This window comes from Bidens hawaiensis, unplaced genomic scaffold (assembly GCF_021521415.1).
Source record: "Bidens hawaiensis isolate Kalapana, Puna unplaced genomic scaffold, B.hawaiensis_p1.1 tig00025120_1, whole genome shotgun sequence".
NCBI lineage: Eukaryota > Viridiplantae > Streptophyta > Magnoliopsida > Asterales > Asteraceae > Bidens > Bidens hawaiensis.
The window spans coordinates 249,965-265,801 of record NW_027493994.1 but is presented as its reverse complement, the minus strand read 5'-3'; the positions used below and the strand labels follow the sequence as shown (position 1 = coordinate 265,801).

The following is a 15,837-nucleotide window of genomic DNA, read 5'->3' as shown; positions in this document are numbered from 1 at the left end:
AAAAAATAGCATGAATGAAATAGAAATAGTAAAAACACGCTTATCCTAAAGTATTTCTTTTTACCAAAAAAATAAAAATAAAAAACTGCAATGGTGATGGTGGGTGGTAGCGCTGGCGATAAAAATGGTGGTGGTGGTAGTGGTTAGGCGACAGGGGCGATGATTGTGGTGGTGGTGGTGATTGTAGTGGTAGTGATGGTGGTGGTGAGAAAGTATGGTGAAGGGGGGATGGAATGTAAAAAGAGGGGGGGGGGGGGGAATGGTCTTGATGAAATGAGATGTGTAATGGATGATTTCATTCATTAAGTAACCAAACACCACTTTTTTTTTATTCGCACGCAATTAGTTATTCCATTCCTTCCTGTCATTGCATACCAAACGCTATCTAATTACTTACCAGTAAGAAACTAAGAAATAGACGGGTACTCCTAATCTAACTTTCATGTTCAATTATATAATCGTGTCCCGTACTTGATTCAATAATCATTATGTATCAGGTATATCTGCTAATTTATTAAAATTATTATTTATATAAAATTCACAATATGAGAATGGTATAAGCAATGAAAACGAGTGAATTAGTATAAGAAATTGTTTTATTAGTGATAAAAAAAAGTGAGGTGAAAAAAGAAAAAACGTTTTCAGGTATAGCTTAGATAAATAAGTATGTATGTTTCATGTAATCATGTCTAATTGATATAATCTGATATTTAAATTACTTGATTTCATATATGAACACTCTATATTATACATCTCTAAACTTATACTTTTGTGTACGGGTGTTTAGGGTTCGGTTTGTTTAAGTTATTAGCCTCTTCCTAGTTAATTAAACGGTTTTGTTATTCGGTTAATTTAAGTTAATAACCAAAATCAAATTTGGGTTAAAATATTACTTAAAAATACACGTAATGAATGCACAAATACACGAAATGCAGACAAATTTATGAAATAAAGGTACAAATACATGAAATAGAGATATAAATATATAAAGTGACGGTATAAATACATAAAATTGTGGTATAAAGCATGAAATAGAGATAAAAACTAGATTTATATGAAATTATGAATAGCTCGGTTTAGTTAATAAAAGGTAAAAAAAAAAAACCTATAACAGGTTTTCAGTTAAGTCAGTTGTTGATTAATTAATTTGGGTTTAGTTTCACCGATTTTGATAGATTCTGTTAACGATTTGGTTATTGCTTCCATGCTGGGTCGGTATTCGAGTTCATCTACATCCCTAGATTCATTTACAGGTGGGTCCCTTTGAGTTTCACTCGTACAGTCGTAGACAAATTGAGTTTGTTCTTTGAAGCAAAAGATCGAACACCTGGTGTGCACCGCCATGGACACCGCTAAACAGCAATTCCTGAAGGAATTCGGTGAATCTTACGGTTACCCAGACGCACCCAAAGATATTGATGGTATTCGTGCTACTGAGTTCAAAAGACTTGATGGTACGGATTTATATGTCTTCTCGTTCAAGAAATTGGATAAAATTAGGAGAATAATGAAGTGTTTAGCATTCAATTGATGTGTTTACAGAGTATAAAAGTTTATAAAAAATTGATTTGTATGTAGGGAATGTGTATTTGGATCATGCTGGTGCAACGTTATATTCTGAGTTACAGATGGAAGCCATTTTTAAAGATCTTACCTCCACCGTATACAGCAATCCGCGTATCTTTTTTATGTGATTTCATATGATTACAGGCACAATGTTAGTTATATCTTGCACCTTTGCACTTGTACTGATCATGACTAATGCCATTATTTGAAACATTAAGATTCCGTTGATACCTTAATCTGCGAATATTAGATAGTCAAAGCAGCTCTAGCTTGGCCACCTCAGACATTGTAGAAGACGCTCGTCATCAGGTAACTTGTTATATGCACCCGCATGCTCACACACACATATACATATATCTAGTTTACCTTACATCTGAACTGCATTACATCATTCTTTTACTTATTGATTATTGTACGAAACATGAAAGTTTATGCTACACCTACTATGGACAAAGATCTCTTTCCGACAGTAAATCGTTACTTTCTAAATGGTAGTTAAAACAAATAAACGTACCTAGTAGAATCCCATTCATAGCAAGCTGTTCATAGGGCGCGTTCATTTCACAGAATGGAATGGAATTGGAATTGGAATTTGCATAGGATTTGGAATTGGAAGGAATGGGATTTGAAATCTGAACATTTCAATAGGAATTGGAATTTGAAGGAATTGAAATCCGGTTCCATTCTTGATGTGTTCATTTGACAAATGAATTGGAATCGATTTTTTTTTCTTTTTAACAAGGATAACGGCAGAAACTGTTTAGTTTGTTTAGATTTTTTGTGTTTTATTTATATTTTGCTTTATGATTTTTTTTATTATTTTTTTTGAATTTTTTAGGGGTTTTTTTTATTAAGATCAAAAACCCCTCAAAAAAATATTCAAAAAAAATAATAAAAAATTCATCACTCAAAATATAAATCGAAAACAAAATAAGTAAAAAAACTAAAATGTTTTATTCGTTATTCTCGTTAAGAAAAAAAAAAAAAGCTCGAGAAAAGATTCCAACGAATTCACTTGAAATCCTCCACATTTTGGAAGGATTTAGAATCCCTTTATTTAAAGGAATTTGAAGGAATTGAATTCCAATTCCAATATTAACTGTTCTTAAGAGTTCTCATTCGTTTTTATTTGACCTACGTTATGTTTGTATTATTATATCTATAGGTTCTGAAACTGTGTAACGCGTCTCCAAAGGAATATAAATGCATATTCACTTCTGGTGCAACCACAGCTCTTAAACTTGTTGGCGAGGCTTTTCCTTGGAGTAATCAGAGCACGTTTATGTATACACTTGAGAATCACAACAGTGTTCTTGGGATTAGAGAGTATCCTCTCATCATTTCATCATATTGAGTTCATATTGCATTAACTTTCTGATATAATCTTTTGAATATGTTAAAGACCTTAATTTCTAAAGATACGCTCTTAATAAAGGCGCTGCAGCGTTAGCAGTTGACTTTAAGGAATCTGCAGAGTCATCTATTGAGGTTTTACACCATCCTATACAAAAGAGAAGTGAAACTAGAGTTTTGGACAAACAACCTACTGGTACCACGTGTAACATTTTTTATTTTTATTTTTTTTATTGCATAGTGAAATTCAAGAACTTACTAGCTGAATTTGCTTTTGTGTATGTAGATGAAATATACAATTTATTTGCTTTCCCTTCAGAATGTAATTTCTCTGGCGTGAGGTTCAACCTTGATTTAATAGACATAATTAAGGATGATTCAGAGAAATTGTTTGAAGGCTCTCAACATTGCAAGTATGAGATTTATTTTACATGCAATATAAAAATATTGTTTGAACATAGTTAACAATATATGCGATTTTGCTTTTAACTAGAGGAAACTGGATGGTTTTGCTCGATGCTGCAAAAGGATGTGGTACGGACCCTCCAAATTTATCAACATATAAGGCGGATTTTGTTGTTATGTCATTTTACAAGGTAAGATTTTCAACCTTTTGTTTGAAAGTGAGATAATATGGAGACGCGTATGTTTATTTATTTTTTTGGTCATAGCTTCTTGGATATCCGACGGGACTTGGAGCATTGATTGTTCGAAACGGTAAGTAAAGTTGAAAATAATTATGCGTCTGTCAATAATATAAATGATATTTTATAATTTCTGTACAGAAGCCGCAAAGTTACTAAAGAAGAGCTACTTTAGTGGAGGTTTGTATTGGCAACCAAACATTCGTTTTTTCCGCATTTTGCATAAATAAATTCTGGTTTAACAATAAAAAAAAGTTCAGGCACAGTGGCTGCATCAATTGCTGACATTGACTTTGTGAAAAGAAGAGAAGGTATTGAAGAATCGTTCGAAGATGGAACACAATCGTTCTTGAATATTGCATCCATTCGACATGGATTTAACATCCTTAACACGTTGACTATGCTATCCATATCAAGGTACACAACTCTTATTATTATGAGCGCAACACCTGCAGGTAGTTATGATTTTTTTGACTGATTACTTGTCTATATGTTTAAGACACACATCATCACTTGCCAAATATACAAGAAATATGCTTTTAGCATTAAAACATGCAAATGGAGAGGATATATGCCAAATATATGGCTTGGAGTATTTGAAGGTAAGTAAAATCACAAATGAAAATAAATAATCTTTGGTTGAATGAAATTAAATAATAATATATTATTATTTTTAGGCGGTTCATAGCGGACTTGGTCCTGTAGTTTCTTTCAATTTGAAGCGGGCTGATGGTTCTTGGGTTGGCCCGCGTGAAGTGGAAAAGTTGGCTTCTCTGTCTGGAATTCAGCTACGAGTAATTTTTATGACTTGTTTTTTTGGTATATAAGTTTTATGTATTGTTATGGTTTTTGATTTTTTTTTGTATTGTGTAGACTGGATGCTTTTGCAATCCTGGTGCCTGTGCTAAGTATCTTCGTTTATCACATACAGATCTTTTATCTAACATTGAGGTAAGAAAGTCATTTGATAAAATACGACTAACATACATGAGTTGGTATGATAACTGAATTACACCCTTAACAAAATGTTTATTTTTTCGTTAGGCAGGGCATGTTTGCTGGGATGACCTTGATATATTAAATGGAAAACCAACTGGAGCTGTTAGAGTATCGTTTGGTTATATGTCAACATTTGAAGATGTATGGGTATGCTGTCTTTAATGCAAAATATACATCTGATTTTAACTGTTTCCTAATGCATATCTATCCATTCTTCGTGTATATGGTGAGGTTCATTACAGAACACTAAATTATTGCAAGTACAAGAAAAAAAGAAGGAAAAACAATTTTAAATCGTTTAATTATTTTATCAATGGTTCGTACTTTTTAAAATTTGTACTTCCTACATACAAATGCGTGTGAGATGTACATAAAATAATCGTTAAACTAATTTGTTCATATGTTCTTTTAGACGATTACCTACACATGTGTAGGTTCTATAAATAAACGAGATTTGTGCATTTTTTTTTTTAAATTTCAGGAGTAATTAGTAGTTACTGCATTTTAACCAATTTCTTATATTTTTAAAATTTTAAGATAGACAAAAATAAATGATTTATTTTGTTCTTCCTGTTCTCACAAAAAAATGTGTATAGTCTAGAACCCTCCCCTTCATATCAACATGAGTATTATACATCTCTAATTTCTATCTTCATATTCAATTTAATTTTCAACAGAGATTCATGAACTTCATTGTAAGTTCCTTCGTCTCGTTACCTACCAGTACATTGAGATCCAGATCTATCCAGTCTGCCACTAAAGGTAATCTTAAGCTTTATATAGTTAAATCTTTTTTTTCTTTTTGGTTGGCTGACATTGTGTTTTGATATAGATGATCACAATGCGGGTGAAATGACGACAACAGAACATTATCTTAGATCAATTGTCATCTATCCAATAAAATCATGTGCAGGATTCAAAGTGAACAGCTGGCCTCTATGCAGCACTGGTAGAGAGTTGTAAGATGCATATGTTTGCTAAAACATTAAGCTTTAGATTTAATCCGTCTTGTATTACTAATTTTTCTACATTTTCTCTTTAGGATTGTTATATGATCGAGAATGGCTTCTCAAAAGCACAAATGGTGAAGTTCTTACACAGAAAAAGGTTGGAAATGAATTTATTTGTTTATTTATGTTTCTTGTAGTGGTGTCTGCTAAAGAATATTGAATTTGCTTACATTTTGTAGGTACCTGAAATGAACTTTATTGGTACAAATATTGACATCGAGTCAGGAATGCTTCATGTGGAATCACCTCGGTGCAAAGAGAAGTTACTTATCGAACTTAAGTCAAACTTATTTGCTTCTGTAGAAGAAATCAGTGTACACGCCCAAAGGTTCAGAAAATAATATTGTCTTAAATTATCATTTTATATTTAATATCCTTAAAATGTTTGTTTTACTTTATAGATACGAAGTTACGGGCTATGATAACAAAATCGACAATTGGTTTAGTAACGCGGTTGGCCGGCCTTGTTATTTATTAAGATCTAGTACCAAAACTTGTACCAGTTTAAACAGAAGCCAAAACCCGAGCATATGCAGAGACATAAAGACCAGATTGAACTTTGTAAACGAAGCTCAGCTTTTATTGATATCTGAGGAAAGTGTGTCTGACCTGAATCATAGATTAAACTCAAGTAAGCTTTATTATTATTTTAATGATAATAATCAGCCGAAAGACAAGGGCACATGCACCAATCAGCCGGTGTCCCGATGATTTTGTGTTATGTGCCTTATGTCCAAGGCTTGATGCAAAACTACTATCGAGCCGGGGGTCTCACCGGAAGCAGCCTCTCTATCCCTATGGGATAGAGGTAAGGCTGTCTACATCTTACCCTCCTCAGACCCTACCATAGCATTGCTATTGGTGGGATATACTGAGTACGATGATGATGATGATGATGATTTTAATGATATGCTTTATTGATGATTGAAACTATAACTGATTTCGTTAAATTATTGTTGTTAAAGAAGGGTCTGTTGGATTATCGCCTATGGACGTTGATGCAATGAGATTCCGACCCAATCTTGTGATATCCGGTGGTGTGCCCTACGCTGAAGACAGTTGGAGTGGTCTTATAATTGGAAAGAATCACTTCATGGTTAGTTCTATCTTTATACAAATGGGTCATCTTTTCCCGAATGAGTCCATTTTCGGGTTATGCTATATCTATAAAATGGCAAACGGATAAAAGATAAAAGAATAGCCTAAAAGGGAAACAGGCCAAATGGGTTGAAAGCATAGTTATCAAATGCGCTAGGCGCACTCAGGGCGCATAGGCCTCGCCTTGGGGCCTAGACGCAAGGCGTAAAAAAAGCGAGGGTATGAGGAAAAAAAGCGCGTGTAAATAAAAAATATATTATGTATGTGAAAAATAATATTATTCTTCATATAAAATTAACAAAAACTATTATGTAACATTTAATATCATCTAATTAGTACCAAAAGTTCTAAAATAGTCACGATTCAAATGTAATTCTAAAACTTGAATAACAAAATGTATCAATATAATGCCTTTGACCTCTTCTAGATCTAAGTTTCAATAGCACTCCTTGCGTTTCTTTTGCCCGGCTTTTATTCTCATGTTCTTGGCATAGACAATGTCGAAGCGCTCGCCTAAGAACTAGAAGCGCATTTATTGAGCCTCGCATAAAAAATGGGCCTAGGCACAAGAAGTGAGGGCTTTTAATAACTATGGTTGAAAGTTTACCTACAAGTGTATTTGACACACAAATGATTCAAATGAAAGAAATAGGGTACTTGAAAAGATAAAACCTTCAAAATCATTTTGATCGTATTTGTCGCACTATATATTTGAAATAAAAGTAAAAACTGGCTACTACAAATTAACAAGTCATTTTATTTCCTTAGGTTTGGCGGTTACTCATTCATTTGAATCATATTTATGTTAGTGGGAGGTCATGGGTTCGAACCTTACACAGTTGCATATTTCCTATGTTTTTTTTATTGGATTTGATTTAGATAGTCGCGCCATATTCCAATATATTTTGTTGGATTTGGTTTGAATAGTTATTGGGCTTTTCCTATCTTTTCTATCGGATTTAGTTGACAATTTTTTTTTGGCTAAATCTGGTTTAGATAGCTTTGAGCAACTCAAAAGTCCTCAACTCGATTATAAATATATAAAATGTTCAATCCGGTCCAAAAATTTATACACTATCGTTGGATATTCCTAAAGAGTTTATTTATTTATTTTTTTTAAATTTAAATTCGCTACTTTCAAAGCTGCAATTGTTTATTTTATTGCTTATATAATTTTGATATGCATGTTATTATAGTCGTTAGGCGGTTGCAATCGTTGCCAGATGATCAATTTGAATTATCAAGCCGGCGAGGTACAAAAATCGAATGAGCCTCTAGCTACTTTAGCAGCATACAGAAGGGCAAAGGTTATTTATTAAACCTGCTATTTTAAATTCATGTTCATTTTTCTTTTTTCTTTTTTTTTAATATCAAGTTTTAATCTTATCATTGGTACAGGGGAAAATACTATTTGGAATATTATTGCGATATGAGCGGGAGAATGAGACCGCGGAGGAAACATCTTCTTGGGTTCATGTGGGACAGGAAGTATACCCTGATGCATGAATATGATGATGATTGGATGACTTTGTACATGTAATGTTTTCTTAGTTTTAGTAAGTTCAAATCTTTAATAATCTAATGAGGGGTTGGTTAGATTTTTTTTTTCTTTAATTTATACAAATAGTAAAATATTTAGGTCTTCACCTTAAGGGTATTATTCTAGAAGTGGCAAACTAAACAGCTAGGTTTACCAAACTGTCCAATAAATGTTCACTTTGACTGTTTGGGCTAGGGGTGTGTTTTTAACCATACCCGAATAACGAACCCGAATTGAAGCGACCCGAATAACCCGAACCGAATTCACCCGAACCGATTAAGCTCCTAACCCGAATCCGAGACAAAATATTCGGGTCGGTATTTGGGTTGAAATACCCAAATTTGGGTTGACTCGAATAACCCGAAGTATAATACATCGATGCATGTATCCCTAATTTTTATAGGGTAATTTGGCGGTGAAGTAACACAGTGACCTATGTATTCTTGTTCGATTGTTCTCAAGACTCCGATTAATTTTGGATTTATCACATCCCAATGCATTAATTACTATAAAGCATGTTGAGAATGTATATTCAGTTCAAAAAGTTAAATAGTATAGTATTTAAATCAATATATATTGAGCATGTTTCTTCAATATACACAAGTATTGATCCGTAGGCTACGACACTCCTTCATATGATCTAATACATGCTTGTATGATAAATTTCATGTTTTGCTAAATAATATATGCTATTGTTGAATATGACTGTATATTATGGTTTTATAACGACTTGGAATACGGTTTTTTAATTTATGATATTGTCAAAGGTGGATATATTTTTTTAATTTGTTAAACCCGAAACCCAACCCGAATTAACCCGACCCTTTCAACCCAAAACCCGAACAAACCGAACTTCTTTGGGTCGGTTCTTGGGTCAATTTGTTTTGAGCTCAAACCCGAACAACCCGACCCAAAACAACCCGAAACCCAAATAAATAACACGAAGAACACCCCTAGTTTGGGCCAGGGTTTTTTTTTTTTTTTTTAACATTAATAATTTGCATTATATAATTGCATATTTAAAAGTTCAAATTAATTAAATGTAAACCGTTGATTTTTTAGACCGTAAATGGTGGTTTAATCCACCAGTTGAGCCGACGGCTTTGCTTCGGTTTGGAGTTGGACTTTCCGGTCAACGGTTTATGGAAGCTTATATAGTTAGCAAGTAATTGCAAGGGTTGGTATTGAATGATAATTGAAAAGGTAGGTTTTGTTGGGTGTTAGGTATTAATGTGTTTTGACTTGTGACCTTGACTATTTCTCTTCAAAATTGGCTGTTCTTTCCGGGTCTATCGTTCTTCTCTTTCCCTATCATTGATTTTAATTTAAACCTTCTGCCTTTTGTTTTTATAAAATAATAAAACTTGAATCTCCAATTTAGTTTGTTGATGCGGACATTTTGTAGGTATTTTGATTACTTCTTGGTCACAAATAAAAAGAAGCTTTCATCATACACCCAAAAAAAGAATTCGTATCGAAAAATATCGTTATCAAATTCGTCTCAATTTTCAGCAATGTTGTCTCATATTGAAACTTTGAGTCGTTACTTTATCGGACTGCAAGTGTTCTTGACGAAGCATGCATCATTGAAATTTCAATAATTATATACTAGAAGCTTATTCGAGCTATATGCTATAACATAGTATAGATATTTATATCGGTCTTCCACCTTTGACTAAAATTGGCAGAATGATATATATGTATTGAATGAATTTTTTTCAATCAATCACCTTAAAAGGTTATAAGAACTTTATTAGGTGAGAAAACCAACAGCTAACCTTAATGACTTAATCCTTAACAGAAACCCAACGTTTTAAGGTTTCTCAAGAGTGTTTTCACTTATGAAATAAACAGCATTTCATGGAAAAGACCAAAAAAAAAAAGGTTTTGTTGTTTTAAATTTTTTACATTACTAATCTAAAGTTACAAATTTTCTATAAAAGATGCCACACAACTGTGTATAAAACAATTGTGTTAGAACTAATTTTAATACACGTTTCTCTTTTCACTTTTAAGTTTTGAGATAAACCATCTAACTACTTTTAAGATCGGGATATTGGATTTTAATAATTCAAACTTTGATCTTTTGGCCATCATTAATCCCAACTTAAAAAATTCCTTACGTTAATCTCAACTTTCACCATATTGGCCTACACTGAGCATTTTCCTAACGGACACTAACCAAGTTAGTTTTTGGGCAAAATATGTCATTTCTTCAAGTTGATGGGGTAAAAAACTTTTGTTTGTTATAATTTATAAACCAAATTTATTTTTCTCTCCAACTAGGGGTATAAACGAGCCGAGACGAACTCGAGCTTGACGCGCTTCTATCTTTATATAAAAAGCTCGAGCTCGACTCATGAATAGTTTTTCAGGCTTGAGTTCAAGCTCGCTACCATTTATTAATGAACTTTTATATAGTTATAATTAAAAATATATAAAAATAATATTATATAATATGTATTATTTATATATTTTTTCGTTACTATATATATTAATTAATAATAATATAAATTTTCAAACTCTCCCATAAACCTATAATCAGCACGGCGGCGAAGGTGACAGTGGCGGCAATGGTGACGGCGGCAACAGAGGTGATGGTGGCGGCGATGGTGGCGGCGGTGGTGGCAACGACGACAGCGGAGTTGATGGTGGGGGCAACGGTAGCAGAGGTGAGGATGATGGTGGGTTTAACATTTATTTACCCTTTTCATTTGTACCTCTCAAATTGGAGAAATGACAATTTTTTACCCTAAAACTAACCGGGTTAGTCTCCGTTAGGAAAAGACTCGGTGGAGGCCAATAGGAAGAAAGTTGGAATTAACCTATGATATTTTTTAAGTTAGGATTAATACCGGTCAATAGGCCAAAGTTAGGTATTATAACGGGTTGTTCTTGAGTAAGATCCTCTCCTTAGAAGGACATTTATCAGGCGAGTCCCATTTTTGGACTATTTCATCATTGACACACCAAATGCTTACAGCCTAATGATACAAGGTTGTTGACAAGATAAAGTATCTGAGGCGACGAGAGTTCAATTCCCATTATGAGCAAAAATGATGTAAATTAGGAGTAAGTGTGAGTGAGTTTGTCGTTTAAAAGGGGAAAGTTTATGTATAAAATAATCTTAACATGAGAACGTAGGAAACAGTACCAATCTACCAAAAATAAGAATGTAGGAAACAATACAAAATATAATACCAATCTACATAAGAAACGCTTTATAATAACAACAAATACTTATAACAACATAAGAAAAAAACTTAGTAATAAAAACAAAATGTAAATCAACAAATACTAATGTCTCATAATCGGAAATCAACAAATACGAACAAAATATAATAGCAAACAATTATAAAACAAACATAATAATAACAGTAAATTGGTTCTCACCGTTTTCATATTAAAAATAATTTTATTTGACCCTGGAACGAAAATCATATGTATTCATATATTATTATTATTTTTCTTTTTATTTTCAGACAAGAGCTTTGATGTAATCGATGTTAATCAATGGCGATTTATGTCCTGTTTTATTCCATTTTGGGTAAAATCAAAAGAAACAGAAAGATGTAATTATTCAGGTTTGATTAATTCTGTCGGTTATTGGGAGAAAAGTTAAAAGGTTATAAATGCTTGCTTTAGATTATTGGAATTTTTTATCAAATTAGTGTTGGTTGAAAAAGTATTTACTATTTCGGTGTTCCATGAAAACTATTTATCAAACTAGTGTTTTCCTTTATTTTCTATTCACCTTTTATTATTAAATCAATATATTAGAGTTTCTTTTTTATTATTTTTATATTAGTTAATCTTTTTTTATATGTTATCAACAAAACTTTTCTTATCTTTTGTTTCCGTTGCTATTCTTTTTTATTTCTTTTTTTTTCCACCAACACTAGTTAATCAAGTCGTCTTTGATAACTGTTAAAAAAAATTAGGCCAAAGGGGAAATAAGTTTTCGACCTAAAATATTTTGGCCTTAAGAAAAAGGATTTTCATGGAACACTAAAATGGTAAATATTTTTTCCACCAATACTAGTTTGAGAAAAAACTTCATAAAAGAAAAGGAATTTTTTACCAAACTAGTGTTTTTTCATTTATTTTATATTCATCTTTATTTTTAAATTCTTTTATTGGAGTCTTTTATTTTTTTTATTTAGTTAATCGATTATTTATTTTTTATAGCACGATGCTTATGTATATTTTTATCCATCAATCCAGTATCTTCTTTTTTTATATTTTCTTATCAGTCAGCTTTTCTTTTCTTTCTTTTTTTTCTCTGTCTTTTCACTAATTGTTATAATTCTTTTCTTCTTATTTTATTTTTTATCTACTATTGTCAAATATAAAAACAAATAAATCATCTAAATAAATTCAAAATGAAATAAAAACATAAAAAAGATAACCAAATATTAAAACTTAACATGCTACGAGCCACGAGTCCCGATATCAAATATAAACGAAAATATGAATTTCAAAGAACACAAACAAAAAGACAAAAATGCCAAATGAAGTTGAGTCAATACTGATCTCTACAACTATAAACAAATTTAAAAAAAAATGTGTAAAATAAACTGAATATGCTACACTGAACATATTTAAAACGAAAAGAATCCAAAACATCAGTACCAGTTAGGTTCGTTACCGTACCGGAACTTAACCCAAAAATAAATTCGTAAATGAACATATTTAAAACAAAAAAATAACATAATTTGGTAAAACCCAGGCGTTGCGGTGATTATTCGACGTGGATTTAATCGGTATCAGTTACGTTCGTCAAAGTCTCGAAATTAAACCTAAAAAATAAAATTCGTAAAATAATGAATATATTTAAATAAAAGAAAAAAATAAATACATTTGAAAACAATTAAAAAAATAAAAAGAATAGCAACGAGATAAAAAAAGATAAGAAGAGTTTTGTTGATAAAATATAAAAAAAGATTAATTAATATAAAAATAATAAAAAAAAACTCTAATATGATGATTTAATAATAAAAGGTGAATAGAAAATAAAAGAAAACACTAGTTTGGTAAATAGTTTTCATGGAACACCAAAATAGTAAATACTTTTTTCACCAACACTAGTTTGGTAAAAAATTCTAGATTATTGGCTCACTTTCTAAGTTTCTAGATTGACACTTTTACTAGGAATATCATATAATGTCGATAATTCGTTGCATGTATAGAATGCTATTAATTTACGTACATGCGACTTTTCAAACATGTTTATATACATTTTAAAACGTTTGGCAATTTTTGGAACATGGTTGTGCAACAAGTTAATTAATAATTATTAATATAACCTCGTAATCTATATAACTAAACAAGTTAGATCTCATAAAATACACATGAATTAAGGAAGCTTTTTATATATATAGCCAAAAGGTGGCACATAATTTTGCTGACCAATAATTTGAATTGATCTAGGTTTCCAAACCACAAATAACCCTGTCAACTTTGACTATCTAGATTATTCTTACCTACGTCCGCATGACGCATTGGATGTTTAGCTAGGGCCTTATTTATTTATATCAATGATTATATATTTACAAAACGAAAGAATAAACTAATCTGATCGCAAGAATTAAATTAAGTCGATATGGAGAACACAAACCTTAGATAGATGAATCCTACTGGAAAAACAAATATAAATTGCATGACAATATCGTTTTAATTCTCAGTTCAAATTTTTACATTTTCATTTTAACATTTACATTACCATATGCATCACAATGCACCACTATTGATGCTACAACGCAATGCATCAAACATGCTTGAACCTGAATTTGATTGAGATTTAGAATTTATAAGTGGCCATTAATTAGGACTTTGGAGTGGATTAAATATATGAAAGATAATTACGTAAAATCAATAATATGCAAATATGTCTTCAAACGTTAATTACATAAACACAATAATACAACTATAAACATTGGTTTAAGTTTAATCATTAATTTTAACATTTGTGCGAACCTCTAAGGTGTTCAACATATCTGATTGTATCATTGTGGACGCCCCACCACCACCAGCACCTAGAAAGTGGTTGAAAGCTTGATGATTCGGTTATATATGGAAATTGGTAAGCTGTTATGTGAGTTCTACTTCTACACATGCATAAATGATCGATAGTATGCATCATGTGCTTGAGAATTTAAGGTACGCGCGTATGTATAATTGACTGATATGTCAAAGTATATATATTGTTGTGGCCCATTCACATCATCTTTTTATGCATTCGATGTGTTAAAAGGAATTCTTATGTTATCCCATAGAGTAATTCACATAGAACATGAAAGTTTCATCAACGCCCATTTGAGTGACATTCTAATGAAAACTCCTAGACTATGAATAGAAAACTCCTAGACCATGAATAGAGGTTCCTAAAACAACGCCTCTTAGAGCATTCTCATCCAACCCCTCATAATATGTGAGAGGTGTTTTTATAATTTAGAGAGTGATTCAGGGTGTCGTGAGTGAAGAGTTTTTATATTTTAAAAAAAGTGTAGTGATTTTTCTGTATATTTGAAAAGTTACTGTTAATCCCCTATAATTTTTTAATATATTTTGAAAGTGGTTGTGAACGAAAGAAAGAGAAAAGGTAATGATAAAATGTATAAAAAGTATTATTTAATTGAAATGGAGAGAGAAAATAAAGTGAGTTTTAGTGTAATTTTTGGTTTGAAGATAGGGGATGGGATGAGAATGCTTTTATGCCCAACATCAAATTTTAAAGAAGGATATTACTTCCAATACGAACACTATTGAATAAATGCTCCATTGCTATTCGAAGACATAAGACAACGTACTGCCTCTACAACAAAGGGTACAAAAGACCATAATGTGATTACTTAAATCAACTCGTATGATACATTCCCCTTACTCGATACTAAGATAAAGACGAGCATGTGACTTTCAATCTAGGATCACCATTCACACTTCCCATAACTCAAGAAAATGGTTTCAACTATGATCGTTTAGTTTATTATGTGTGTGCACACGCAAGTGTGTGTGTAAAGTTGGTTATGAGTGGTGGATGCTTTTGGCTAGTCTACTCGTAATCTTGTAAAAATAATAGTTATATACTAGGTTATTAACCCGTGTACGACAAGGGTGAAAATATAGAAATCGACAACTAAAGACATGATTTAAGATGACAAAAGTTTTCGTTATATGTTTATTGCCGACCATATCCAAATTTGTATTTTGAAGTTGGCTTGTAATAGAAACAGCTTCATCTCCTTCCTCCCATGCATTTGCTGGTATATAGAGAAGAATTTACATAATCATTATTTAAAGAACTACTATAATACCTTCTAAGGGCTACAAATGAAAACAAAAAAAAATTCACCATGGTGAAAAACATTCACGATTTGTTCATCATTCTATTGTTTCTGTATGCGATAAGGATACCGATTTCAGCCTTCTTTGTTTTACCATACGTGAAAATTAGTTGTTTCTCCTTCACCGTGTCATAAGAGGATTTTAATGTAAATCTTAATGAGCTTATTATAATAAAAAGTAAAATATATGAAGTCTTATCACAAAAAGTGATTGTTTCATTCTGCTTCGTTTGTCATCATGGCTTCTAACTATGGAGAAAAGTTGTATGATGTTGGAGGTCACA

The 15,837-nt window shown here is 31.8% G+C and overlaps 1 protein-coding gene across 1 annotated transcript; it reads left to right on the top strand.

Annotated features, from left to right (window-relative positions):
• Positions 1 to 1,288: 1,288 nt before the first annotated feature.
• LOC143570859 (molybdenum cofactor sulfurase-like) lies at positions 1,289 to 8,311 on the top strand. Its single transcript, XM_077056398.1, has 22 exons — positions 1,289 to 1,454; positions 1,579 to 1,677; positions 1,817 to 1,875; positions 2,732 to 2,892; positions 2,985 to 3,115; positions 3,206 to 3,332; positions 3,413 to 3,515; positions 3,591 to 3,636; positions 3,705 to 3,743; positions 3,824 to 3,980; positions 4,063 to 4,165; positions 4,241 to 4,357; positions 4,437 to 4,514; positions 4,608 to 4,709; positions 5,240 to 5,324; positions 5,395 to 5,511; positions 5,605 to 5,669; positions 5,752 to 5,900; positions 5,974 to 6,203; positions 6,538 to 6,668; positions 7,867 to 7,977; positions 8,069 to 8,311. Exons 1-22 carry the CDS (start codon positions 1,343 to 1,345, stop codon positions 8,174 to 8,176), a joined length of 2,430 nt encoding a protein of 809 aa, XP_076912513.1. The 5' UTR covers positions 1,289 to 1,342; the 3' UTR covers positions 8,177 to 8,311.
• Positions 8,312 to 15,837: the final 7,526 nt, after the last annotated feature.